At 43.5% G+C, this 13139-nt stretch overlaps 1 protein-coding gene across 8 annotated transcripts in view; it reads right to left on the bottom strand.

Moving 5' to 3' along the window:
- DNM1L (dynamin 1 like) overlaps positions 1-11340 on the bottom strand; it is a 66340-nt gene extending 55000 nt beyond the window's left edge. For 5 of the 8 annotated variants that reach the window (XM_016923668.3, XM_016923670.4, XM_016923669.4 and 2 more), the window contains exon 1: positions 11003-11274. In XM_016923668.3, the coding sequence (XP_016779157.1) occupies positions 11003-11263 (261 nt within the window). In that variant the 5' untranslated portion in view covers positions 11264-11274. Of the gene's footprint in view, positions 1-11002 lie in introns of all 8 variants that reach the window. The other 3 variants (XM_016923667.3, XM_016923671.3, XM_016923672.3) reach the window with 3 other exon arrangements.
- Positions 11341-13139: the final 1799 nt, after the last annotated feature.

Genomic DNA, 13139 nt, shown 5'->3' on the forward strand with positions numbered 1-13139 from the left:
CTGTGGCTAACTAGATATTAACTGACCCACCTAAAGCAGGCATTATTCAAATCCACTGGGAATATGGGTTAAGGGTTATCAGATTTTCTGATTTTTTTAAGGCAAAACCAGAAATCTGGGCCTTTCAACTAAATCTACCAATTTTTAAACATTGGCAACTAATTCATTTATTTTTAATACTGTATGTGTCAACACACACAGACTAAATGAAACACATCTGTGGGCTCCCAATGTTTTACCTCTCATCTAGATTCACTACTATAAATGGTACTGGCTTCTTCAACAATTGGTTCTATCAGTGCTTTTTCCCCCACCTGGTGATTTAAACATCCCATGTCTGGGTTCTTCCCAGGAAGTCGAGTAGCTACAAGAGTTCTAAAGTGGCAAAAATCACAGCTAGCTTGCTCTGAAAATCGGGCTCCACTGGCACTACAAGGCCTTCAGATTTTTTTCTCCACAAACTCCCAAAGCTGATTCAATAACCTGTATTATATTTAGGAGCTAAAGATTTGTGTGCCTGGTCTCAGTGTCATCTTTTAGTTTAAATTTCTTCCAAACTGCACTGTATTGGGATTTTTAGTGTTTTGAATTTATATTTTGAAATGTGGCCTTTCACGGAAAAGGTTTTGTTGTATTTTCAGCTCTTCCCTAATAATCAGCATCAGTTGGGGTTGAGGAGTTAATAATGTTCATTCATACCACATTAACCAAAGCTGATCCCTTATTCAACTTCTAAGTTTTAATTTTTCATTGTGTAAGGCAGACCTCTCAATTCTTTATTTTGATATTAATATAGTAAACATATATGTCTCTTAATATTTTACTTTTTATTTTGAAATAATTTTAGATTTACAGAAGGTTTCCTTATATATTTGCTTCACTTATTTAAATAAAATATTTCTAAGAGTGTCCTTAGAAATGTTAATCTTATGGTATTTAAAACAGCTAAACTACGCCGGGCCCAGTGGCTCATGCCTGTAATCCCAGCACTTTGGGAGGGTGAGGCGGGCAGATCACCTGAGGTTGAGACCAGACTGACTAACATGGAGAAACCTTGTCTCTACTAAAAATACAAAATTAGCCAGGCGTGGTGGCGCATGCCTGTAATCCCAGCTACTCGGGAAGCTGAGACAGTAGAATCACTTGAACTCAGGAGGCGGAGGTTGCAGTCAGCCAGGATCGCGCCATTGCAATCCAGCCTGGGCAACAAGAGCGAAACTCTGCCTCAAAAATAAAATAAAATAAAATAGCTAAACTACAATGTTTCTACCATATAGCTCAAACCCTCTACCTAATGACAAAATATAAATATGCAGTTTAAACCACTTCATAATTTGTAGTTAATATGTGGGGTGTTTTTTGTTTTTAAGAGACCAGGTCTCACTATGTTGCTTAGGCTGGAGTGCAGCAGCTATTCACAGCACAATCACAGTGAACTACAGCCCTCAACCTCCTGGGCTCAAGGAGCCTTGCCACCAGGTCTCCCAAGTAAAAGGGACTACAGGCACAGGCCACCACACTTGGCTTAAAAGAGTGTTCTTATATGAACTTAATACCCAAAATCCAAACTTTCTAAAATACTGCAGACCTAACAGTCCTTAGGAAGGAATTTTTTCTTGGTTATAAAACTATAGGTCCAGTGCTTTCTAGATCACTAAGAGAGAGATTCAGATATCTGATAAGGCAGAATTATCGTCTGTGAAAATCCCCACTTCTTCCACAAAAGCATGAAAAAGTGATATGAATCTACACATCCAAGAAGCTCGATGAACTCAAAGCAGGATAAACACAAAGAAATACACACATTGAGATAAATTATAATCAAACTGTTGAGAGACAAAGACAAATGTTAAAAGCAGCAAGAGAGAAGCTAAGAGTCATGAACAAGGGATCCTCAGTAAGACTAACAACAGATACAACAGACTTCTCATCAGAAACCATAGGGGCCACAGCAGCTCTGCCTATGGAGTAGCCATTCTTTTATTCCTTTACTTTAATAAACTTGTTTTCAAAGAAAGAAAAGAGAAAAGAAACCATAGGAGCCAGAGGCAGTAAGATAAAGTGCTAAAAGAAAAAACCTCCCCATCAAAAATTCTAACTTAAAATGGTTAAGATGCCAATAAAACCTGAAGCAACCTATAGAGGCAACACAATCCCCATCCAAATCCCAACTGTCTTGTTTACAGAAATGGAGAAGCCAAATCTAAAATTCATATGGGGCCCACACAGTGGCTCATGCCTGTAATCCCAGCATTTTGGGAGGCCGAGGCGGGCAGATCACCTGAGGTTAGGAGTTTGAGATCAATCTTGCCAACATGGTGAAACCCCATCTCTACTAAAAAAACAAATATTAGCCAGGCATGGTGGTGGGCACCTGTAATCTCAGCTACTTGCAGCCTGAGGTGGTTGGACTGCTTGAACCCAGGCGGCAGAGGCTGCAAGTGAAATGAGATCACGCCACTGCACTCCAGCCTGGGCGACAGAGTAAGACTACCTCTCAAAATAAAATAATATAAAATAAAATTCATATTGAATGACAAGGGACCCCAAACAACCAAAACAATTTTGAAAAAGAAAAACAATGCTGGTAAAGTTACACTTCTCAAATTTTAAATATACTCCAAAGCTACAGTAATCAAAGCAGAATAGAACTGAGAATCCAGAAATAAACCCATATAATAAATCTTTGGCTGGCCGGGCATGGTGGCTCATGCCTGTATTCCCAGCACTTTGGGAGGCCGAGGTGGATGGATCACCTGAGGTCAGGAGTTCAAGACCAGCCTGGCCAACATGGCAAAACCCCGTATCTACTAAAAAAAAAAATACCAAAAAAAATAGCCCGGCGTGATGGCAGGTGACTGTAGTCTCAGCTACTTGGGAGGATGAGGCAGAAGAATCGCTTGAACTCAGGAGGTGGAGGCTGTAGTGACCCAAGACTGCACCATTGCACTCCAGCCTGGGTGACAGAGTGAGACCCTGTCTCAACAACAACAACAAAAAAATCTTTGCTCAACTGATTTTCAACAATGCCAAGACTATTCAATGGGGAAAGAACAGTCTCTCCAACAAATGGTACTAGGTCAACTGGAGAAGCACATGCAAAAAAAATGAAATGAACCCCTACCTCATACCATACGAAGATGTACTCAAAATGGATCAAAAGCCTAAATATACAAGCCAAAACTATAAAATAATTAGGGAAAAAAACATTAAAAAATAAAAAAAATCTTCACGGCTTTGGTTTTGTCAATGCCTTAGATATGACACCATAATCACAAGCAATAAAAGGAAAAAAAAAGATAAATTAGCCTTAACCAAAAGTAAAACCTTTTGTGTATTGAAGGACACTAACAAGGAAGCAAAAAGACAAGGCCGGGTGTGGTGGCTCATGCCTATAATGCCAGCACTTTGGAAGGCCAAGGCAGGCAGATCACCTGAGGTCAGGAGTTCAAGACCAGCCTGGCCACCTGGGCAACAGAGCGAGACTCCATCTCAAAAAAAAAAAAAAAAAAAAAAAAAAGAACTCTTACAACCTCAACAATAAGACAACCCCAACAAACACACGAAAAGATGTTCAACACCATTAGTCATTAGGGAAATGCAAAACAAAACTACAATGAAATACCACTTCACACCCATTAGGATGACTATAATCAAAAACAGATAATAACAAATGTTGACAAAGATACAGAAAAACTGCACCCTTCATACATTGCTGGTGGGAATTTTAAAATGGTGTAGCTGCTGTGGAAAACAGTTTGGTGGTTGCTCAAAAAGTTAAAATTACCATAGAACCCAGTAATTTTACTCCTAGGTATATACCAAAATAACTGATAACAGGTACTCAAATACTTGTACACCAATGTTCACAGCAGCACTATTCACAACAGCTAAAAGGCAGAAACAACCCAATTGCTCGTCAATAGGTGATTGAATAAACCAAATGTGGTTTATACATATAACAGAATATTACTCAGCCATTAAATGGAAAAGAAAGAAGAGGGAGTGACAGCTCAATAGTACAGTTTTCTTTCGTGATGAAATTGTTTTGGACCTAGACAGAGATGTCATTATGAATGCACTAAATGCCACTGAATTATACATTTTATAAAAGGGCTAATTTTGGCTGGGCGCAGTGGCTCACACCTGTAATCCCAGCACTTTGGGAGGTCGAGGTGGACGGATCACCTGAGGTCACGAGTTTGAGACCAGCCTGACCAACATGGAGAAACCCTGTCTCTACTAAAAATACAAAATTAGCCAGGCATGGCACATGCTTGTAATCCCAGCTACTTGAGAGGCTGAGGCAGGAGAATCACTTGAACCCGGGCGGTAGAGGTTGCTGTGAGCCGAGATCGCGCCATTGCACTCCAGCCTGGGCAACAAGAGCAAAACTCCATCTCAAAAAAAAAAAAAAAAAAAAAGGCTAATTTTATGTTCTGCAAATTTCACCTCAATTTTGTTAAGTTAAAAAAAGCAGCAGCTCATAATCTATACAAAAAAAAGAGAAAAACATAAATTTATCTAAGAACACAAGAAAACAATGCATAAGCAGGAATTAAATTATAGTCAATAAATGCTAAAATGTAGACAGCAGTGCTCATGGAGAAAAAAAAGAGAGAGGGACATCAAACTATGAAAAGAGTTGTCCATAAGAGAAGGAAATGGCATAGGTGTCAAAAAGTGCTGTTTTTCAAATAAAGAATTCCAGAATGATTTAGCGCTTAAAAAAAAAAAGATAACAACAAGTGTTGATAAGGATGTGCAGAAACCTGAACCCTGGAGGGGATGTGAAATGGTGCAGCCACGGCTGGGCGCAGCAGCTCACGCCTGTAATCCCACCAGCACTTTGGGAGGCCGAGGTGGGTGGATCATTTGAGGTCAGGAGTTCGAGACCAGCCTGACCAATATAAGGAAACCCTCGCCTCTACTAAAAATACAAAAAGTAGCCGGGCAGTAGTGGCGGGCACCTGTAATCCCAGCTACTCAGGACGCTGAAGCAGGAGAACGCCTTGAGCCTGGGAGGCGGAGGTTGCGGTAAGCCAAGATAGCGCCACTGCACTCCAGTCTGCGCGAGAAAGTGAGACCCTGTCTCAAAAAAAAAAAAAAAAAAGGTGCAGCCACTATGGAAAACAGTTTGGTAGTTTTTCAGAAAGTTAAACGTAAGAATTATCATATGAATCAGCAAGTCTACGCTTAGATATATACCCAAGAGAATCAAAAATACACATTCACTGACCGGGCGCAGTGGCTCACGCCTGTAATCCCAGCACTTTGGGAGGCCGAGGCGGGTGGATCACGAGGTGAGGAGATCGAGACCATCCTGGCTAACACGGTGAAACCCTGTCTCTACTAAAAACAAAAAATTAGCTGGGCGTGGTAGCGGGCACCTGCAGTCCCAGCTACTCGGGAGGCTGAGGCAGGAGAATGGCGTAAACCCGGGAGGCGGAGCTTGCGGTGAGCCAAGATCACAAGATCACGCCACTGCATTCCAGCCTGTGTGACAGAGCGAGACTCCATCTCAAAAAAAAAAAAAAAATACACATTCACACAAAAACTTGTAAACGAATGTTCACAGAGCATTATTTATTCATAATAGCCAAAAAATAGAAACAACCCAAAAATTCATCAATTGATGAATAAACTGTGCTGTATCTATACAATGTAATATTTATTATTCTGCCATGCTACATAATGGACGAACCTAAAAAACATTATGTTGAGTGACTCATGCCTATAATCCCAGCACTTTGGGAAGCTGAGGCAGGCAGATCACTTGAGGTCAGGAGTTCGAGACCAGCCTGGCCAACATGGCAAAACCTCGTCTCTACTAAAAATACAAAAAAATTAGCTGGGTGCGGTAGCACGCGCCTGTAATCCGGGCTGAGGCAGAAGACTCACCTGAACCCGGAAGGTGAAGGGTTGCAGTGAGCTGAGATTGTGCCATTGCACTCCAGCCTGAGCAACAGAGCAAAACTCTGTCTCAAAAAAAAAAAAAAAAAGAATTATGTTGAGCAACAGATGCCTGGCACAAAAGATCAAATCACATATTATAGGATTCCACTAATGTGAAATATCCCAAATAGGCAAATCCATACAGACAGAAAGTAGATTAGTGGTTGCCAGTGATACCTGCTTTTTCCAGTATCATGCATTTTAAAATCCAATGATTCACTAATATATTTTTCAAATTAGGATCTAGGAACCATCTGTATCAGAGTCACCGATGGACCCTCACCCACGTGGGGCTTATAAAATCAAAACCTGTCAGAAGCTGGGGGAGGACAAAACGGGGGTGACTGCTTATGGGCAGGAGTTTTCTTTTTCAGGTAATGAAAATATTTTGGAATTACGCTATGGTGGTACAACTTTGTGAACATACTAAACGCTGCTGAGTTGTGTATACTTTATAATGGTGAATTTTGTGTCACATGAATATTTCAGTATTTTTAATGTTAAATTTTTAAAAGTTGATTTGCAAATGAGAAATTAAAATCCAAATTACTGGCCGGGCATGGTGGCTCATACCTGTTATCCCAGCAGGAGGCTGAGGCAGGCAGATCATTTGAGGTCAGGAGTTTGAGACCAGTCTGGCCAACGTTGTAAAATGCTGTCTCTACTAAAAATACAAAAATTAGGCCGAGCACAGTGGCTCATGTCTGTAATTCCAGCACTTTGGGAGGCCAAGGCAAGTGGATCATGAGGTCAGGAGTTCGAGACCAGCCTGACCAACACAGTGAAACCCCATCTCTACTAAAAATACAAAAATTAGCTGGGCGTGGTGGCATGCACCTGTAATCCCAGCTACTCAGGAGGCTGAGGCAGGAGAATCACTTGAACTCAGGAAGCGGAGGTTGCAGTGAGTTGAGATCGCACCACTGCACTCCAGCCTGGACAACAGAGCAAGACTCCATCTCTAAAAAAATAAATAATAAAATAAAATAAAATCCAAATTATTTTTAGGTTAGGTGCAGTGGCTCACACCTATAATCCTAGCACTTTGGGAGGCCAAGGCAAGAGGATCATTTGAGCCCAGGAGTTTGAGACCAGCCTTGGCAACATAGTAAGGCAGCGATTTTAAATTAAAAAAAAAAAATTAGCCAGATGCGTGCCTGTAGTCCCAGCTACTCAGGAGGCTGAGGCAAGAGGACTGCTTGAGCCCAGGAATTTGAGGTTACAGTGAGCTATGGATTATGCCACTGCACTCTAGCCTGGGTGAAAGAGCCAGACCCTAAAAAAATAAAAATAAAAAATCCAAATTGTTTTTCCTTTTACATTTGTCTGAATTACTGAAGATAGAATGCTGAAATCACTGAAATAAAAGGAAAAGTGTAAAGTACATTACTAGGAACACTAAGTCAGAGTCTCAGGTTAATGTCATCTGTATTCGGATACCTATATTGGGTGGTAGTTTAGATTACATACCTGGAGGGCTCCCCTTTCCAATTCTTAATTTAAGAAATAGGATTAAATTTCCCAAGTTGAGTCACAAAAGTTGTTTTAAGTCTTATCTCCTCTACTTGCAAAGTTACACCATGGTCTAAAAGTATCATCAGCCTTCTCTCTCTCCCCACTGTGTCTGTTCATTTCACACAGATGGTCTCTACTAGAAAAAATAAAAGCAATGTATTTAGCTAACACATAAAACATGTGAATGACTGATAGCTGTAAACAGGATTCCCTCACCTCCACTCCTCCAAGTCCCTAGCCCCCAAATGAGTGTTACTTGGGCATTTCATAAAACCAAAGTTTAAAACATTTAGGGGTCAGCAATGGTTGCCTGGGAAGTGATATATTAAAGCAAGAATGCCACCAAAGTCAGCATGGTACTGGATGGTAGTATGCCATAGATTCAACCTCCCCTAATTTTCCTGCTTTTTCCAGTATCATGCATTTTAAAATCCAATGATTCACTAATATATTTTTCAAATTAGGATCTAGGAACCATCTGTATCAGAATCACCTATGGTCCCTCACCCACCCCAGGCTTATAAAATCAAAATCTCTGGAGACAGGATCCAGGAAACTTATTTTCAAAGTGATTCTTAGGCCAGGCAGGGTGGTTCACACCTGTAATCCCAGCACTTTGGGAGGCCGAGACGGGCGGATCACCTGAGGTCGGGAGTTGGATACCAGCCTGACCAACATGGAGAAACTCTGTCTCTACTAAAAATACAAAATTAGCCGGGCGTGGTGGTGCATGCCTGTAATCCCAGCTATGTGGGAGGCTGAGGCAGGAGAATCACTTGAAGCCGGGAGGCAGAGGTTGCAGTGAACCAAGATCATGGCATTGCACTCTAGCCTGGGCAACAAGAGCGAAACTCGGTCTCAAAAAAAAAAAAAAAAACCAAAGTGATTCTTAATACACACTCAAGTCTGAGAATCACTGTTCCAAAAAGTTCAACAAGATAGAAACTGAAGCCATTTAAGGTATGGATAATATGTAGGATAGAGACTACACTTGAAGTTGTTTTTTAATTTTTTTTTTTTTAAGAATCAGGGTCTCACTCTGTCGCCCAGGCTGGAGTGCCATCGCAGAATCATAGCTCACTGCAGCCTCAAACTCCTGGACTCAGGCAATCTTCCCAAGTAGCTGGGACTACCGGCACACACTACACACCATAGCACCTGGCTAATTTATACCTGTATTCTGAAGACACAATTACTGCCGATAGGTATACTAGGCAGAACTAAGTACAGAACACTTATATGTCTGGAACTCACTCACTACAATTACTTCATTAAATATAAATGTGAGGTATACATATATGTTACACAACACCAAAGAGTAAAAATGGCAGACATCACAAAGTAATGGGATACTAGTATTCAAACCAAGAAGAGATTCTTGTTTCCCCAACACACTACAAAAAAGGCGGGGGCGGGGGGGCGGTGTGGGGAGAAAATAGCGGCGGGGGGGCGGTGTGGGGAGAAAATAGTTTCTATTCTCTCTCTTTCTGCTGGGGTGCAGTGACATGCACTCCTGCACGCACCACAGCCTCAACCTCCCAGGCTCAGGTGATCCTCCCACCTCAGCCTGCAGAGTAGCTGGGACTACAGGTTCGCACCACCACGCCCAGCTAATTTTCGTATTTTTCGTAGAGATGGAGTTTCCCCACGTTGCCCAGGCTGGTCTTGAACTCCTGGACTCAAGTGATCTGCCTACCTCGGATAATTTCTATTCTGTATTTCTTCTGTACTTGAGTAAAAGACTGATTATCAGCTAATAAGAACTTAGATGGAAATAACCCTCATTAAATCAAGTAGAAAAACTGACCTCTTGAGAAATTTCAAACATCAACATGCAAATATAGCATATAACTGTCAGTACTAGGATGGTTTTTGCACATGTTAATGGCTTTCAGAAGGATGGGATCTTTACTTTTCTCTCCTGCCACTCTGTATTTTGCCAACAGGTTTACTGACCAAAATAAACTCTATTTGGTGTAAAAAGAAAAAAACAACTTATTGATTTTAAACTATTTATGCTGACACACTATATCCCTAATTCTTTTACTTCCTCATGCTTAAAAAGCACTGAGACTCTCTTTTAAAAGTATGTGGAAAGTTTCTAGTGTGCAGCTAGAAGACACTTCTGAATCACTTACTATCAAAGACTTAATTTATATTATCTCTAACTTTTTACAAAAACAGGTTAGTTTTGATGATAAAAGTCCCAGTGTTTTAAAACATTGTGGTTAGAGTGAGCAATATTTACTCAAAATATTTACAGAGCATTTACTATATGTCCCAGACTGAACAAAATTATGTTCAATAAAAAATAATCCTCGTAATTTGTTTGATGCTTCTGAGTCTCCAAACATTACAAATATTGTTACAAATACTAGAATACGTAGGCAAGACTGAGCAGAATCTTTCCCAATCCTATCGCAGACCAAGGAAATGTGTTTCTAAAACAATTTCTATTGCTTCAACTATTTAAAAGCCAAACAAACAAACAAACAAACAAACGAGTACAGGGTGTCTATAGTTTCGAGTGTTTGGATAGCCACTAATACTTTGAACAGTAAGTTCCTACTGATAGTACTTATACCCTATACTATGTACCTCATGGAAAATAATGGGGAAACCGCTCCTTCTCAATAGAAAAGATACTATTAAGAAATGAAAGCACTTAATATCAATATACTAATTTCTAAAATCCGTTTATCTGAACTCTAATCGAAGTGGCAGAGAAAAGGAAAATTATACTTCTCCTCTGTCACTCTAGAAATAACAGATATTTTGCCAACATTTCTGCATTCAAAAAAAAATGAGTTAGCTATGAGAAGACCAGAGAAACTGATGCCCAATTTAGGTCACGATCACAAAACTGTGGAAGACAAAAAGCACAGCCTACGCAGAAAAATCGGATATTCCTTCCCAACACCCGCAGAACTCTAGATACACGTCTTGTTTTTCTTTTTTTAAAATGCTGCTTCGGCGTTCTCGAAACCTGGTGGAATTATACTGCAGGAAAACACAGGCGCTCACGCACCGTAGCGTCTCTCAGCCTCAACAGCGCGATTCCAAAACTAACTCCGCAGTCCCTGGGCAAGGCAAGGAGGGAAATAAAACACCCGTCTCACGAAAGCCAACCGTGATGGGAACAGCCAGCCCACCGAGCCCAGCGAGACCCGAGTGCCCCGCGCGTCCCCCAGGTGCCCTTGGAGGCAGCGGCACGCGGACGAGGCCGCGCCCGGTCCCAGCGGACTCCAGTTCCGCCCGCCGGCCCCATCCTTCCCTCTCCTGTCCCCGGGACCCGCCGGGCTAGCCAGGCCCGCCGCGCCGGCTCCGCCCCTGGCCGGGCCCCGGATTCTCCGCCTTGATGCAACGCTGCCCCGGGAGGGCGGGTGCGGCAGAGCCCGGAGAGCCCTGGGGCCCCCCGCAAGGCCCTCCTCCCACAGGCCCCAAAGGCTGGCGCGGGAGTGGGCACTGCCGCAGCACCGACCAGGCCTGCGGCCGGGGTCTGGCCGGAGCGAACGCCGCCTGCTGCTCTCACCTGCGTTCCCACTACGACGATTTGAGGCAGCTGGATGATGTCGGCGCCCACCGTGTTGAAGACGTCCTGGAGCTTGTTTATGACAGGAATTAGCGCCTCCATGACTCTGAAAACATAGGACCCCAGTGCCCGCCGGCCACGGCAATGAATGGGGCCGGGGCCCAGAGTTCGCCTCCTTCCTCCTCTCCTCCGCCCTCTCCTCGGAAGCCGGCACCCATTGGACCGGGCCCGCCGGCTACCTGCCCCCTCCCGGCAGGCCATGCGCTGCGAGGGAGGTGGAGAGGAGCAAGGCCTGCTGGGAGTTGTAGTTCTGGAGCGGAGGAACGCTACTCCCCACAGCTTCCAGGAGGCTGCGCGGCACCGGTGGGCCCTTGCCTGGGACTGGGATGCTGCGCAGGCTCTAGTCAAAGGCTAGGAGCAGGCCGGGAGCGCAGGAGGAAGGCCGTAAATTTATGCCTGTCCTCAAGGCACGACGGATGTGACAGTGCTGGGTGTGAATATGTGTTAAAGGCGCAATGATGTGTCTCTTAATTATCCAGTGTCACTTCCTTTTATTTATTTATTTATTTATTTATTTATTTATTTATTTTTTGAGACGGAGTCTCACTCTGTCGCCCAGGCTGGAGTGCAGTGGCGCGATCTCGGCCCACTGCAAATTCCGCCTCGCGGGTTCACGCCATTCTCCTGCCTCAGCCTTCGGAGTAGCTGGGACTACAGGCACCCACCACCACGCCCGGCTAATTTTTTGTATTTTTAGTAGAGACGGGGTTTCACTGTGTTTTCCAGGATGGTCTCGATCTCCTGACCTAGTGATCCACCCGCCTCGGCCTCCCAAAGTGTTGGGATTACAGGCGTGAGCAGTGTGACTTCCTTATGAAGACACTTTCTCTAGAAGGACGGGTTGGAAAGGCTTAAAGAAAAGCTTATGGCCGCAAACAACCAAACTGGGTGCAAAAAAATCTGCACGCTGATACGAGAATGTGTGGGGTGTTATTTTGCAAAAATACAAAAACCAGCCCAGGTTAGAATACGCGGGTTCTCCAGGGGTTTTGTAAACAAACAAACAAACAAACAAAATGTGTGTTCAGGACCGAGCGCGGTGTAATCCCAGCACTTTAAGAAGCGGAAGCAGGAGGATCGCTTGAGCTGGGAGTTCGAGACCAGCCTGGTCAACATAGTGAGACCTCATCTCTACCAAATAAATAAATAAATAAATAAAAAAGCAGGGGTCGGAGCAGCGGGGGGCGGTGTTCATGAAAAAAATCTTAGAGTATTGGAGTTTTACAGGGGAAGAGCTGGGCATTTATTATCGATATTGTGTATAAACCTTTATTTGCTGTAGCCTGATTCCTGGCAAAGTAGACATCTGATAACTGCCTTACTGACTCTTTGCTCATACCGTTCTTTTTTTTTTTTTTTTTTTTTTTTTTTTTCTTTTGAGACAGAGTCTGACTCTGTCGCCCAGGCTGGAATGCAGTGGCGCAATCTCGGCTCACTGCAGCCTCCTCCTCCCAGGCTGAAGCGATTCTCCTGCCTCAGCCCCCCAAGTAGCTGTTATTACAGGCACCCGCCACCACCCTGGGAAAATTTTTGTATTTTTAGTAGAGACAGGTGGGGGGCGGGGTTTCACCATGTTAGCCAGACTGGTCTCGAACTCCTGACCTCAAGTGATCCGCCCATCTTGGCCTCCCACAGTCCTGGGATTACAGGCCTGAGCCACCATGCCCGGCCCATACTGTTATATTTCTAAATGTTGTTTTTCTTTTTAGACAGATAGTATCCCTCCTCTACTCCAAACCTCCAAAGGTAAAAGTAAACCTCAAAGTAAAAAGGTGACATTTGAGTAAAGAATTAAAGCAGGTGAGGAGAGGCCAGGCACCGTGGCTCACACCTGTAATTCCAGCACTTTGGGAGGCCAAGGCAGGCGGATCACTTGAGGTCAGGAGTTCAAGACCAGCCTGACCAACATGGAGAAACCCCGTCTCTACTAAAAATACAAAAATTAACCGGGCGTGGTGGTGCATGCCTGTAATCCCAGCTACTCAGGAGGCTGAGGCAGGAGACAGGCAGATCACTTGAGGTCAGGAGTTCGAGGCCAGCCTGGGCAACACGGCAAAACCCAGTCTCTACAAAAAAT

Source organism: Pan troglodytes, chromosome 10 (assembly GCF_028858775.2).
Source record: "Pan troglodytes isolate AG18354 chromosome 10, NHGRI_mPanTro3-v2.0_pri, whole genome shotgun sequence".
Lineage (NCBI taxonomy): Eukaryota > Metazoa > Chordata > Mammalia > Primates > Hominidae > Pan > Pan troglodytes.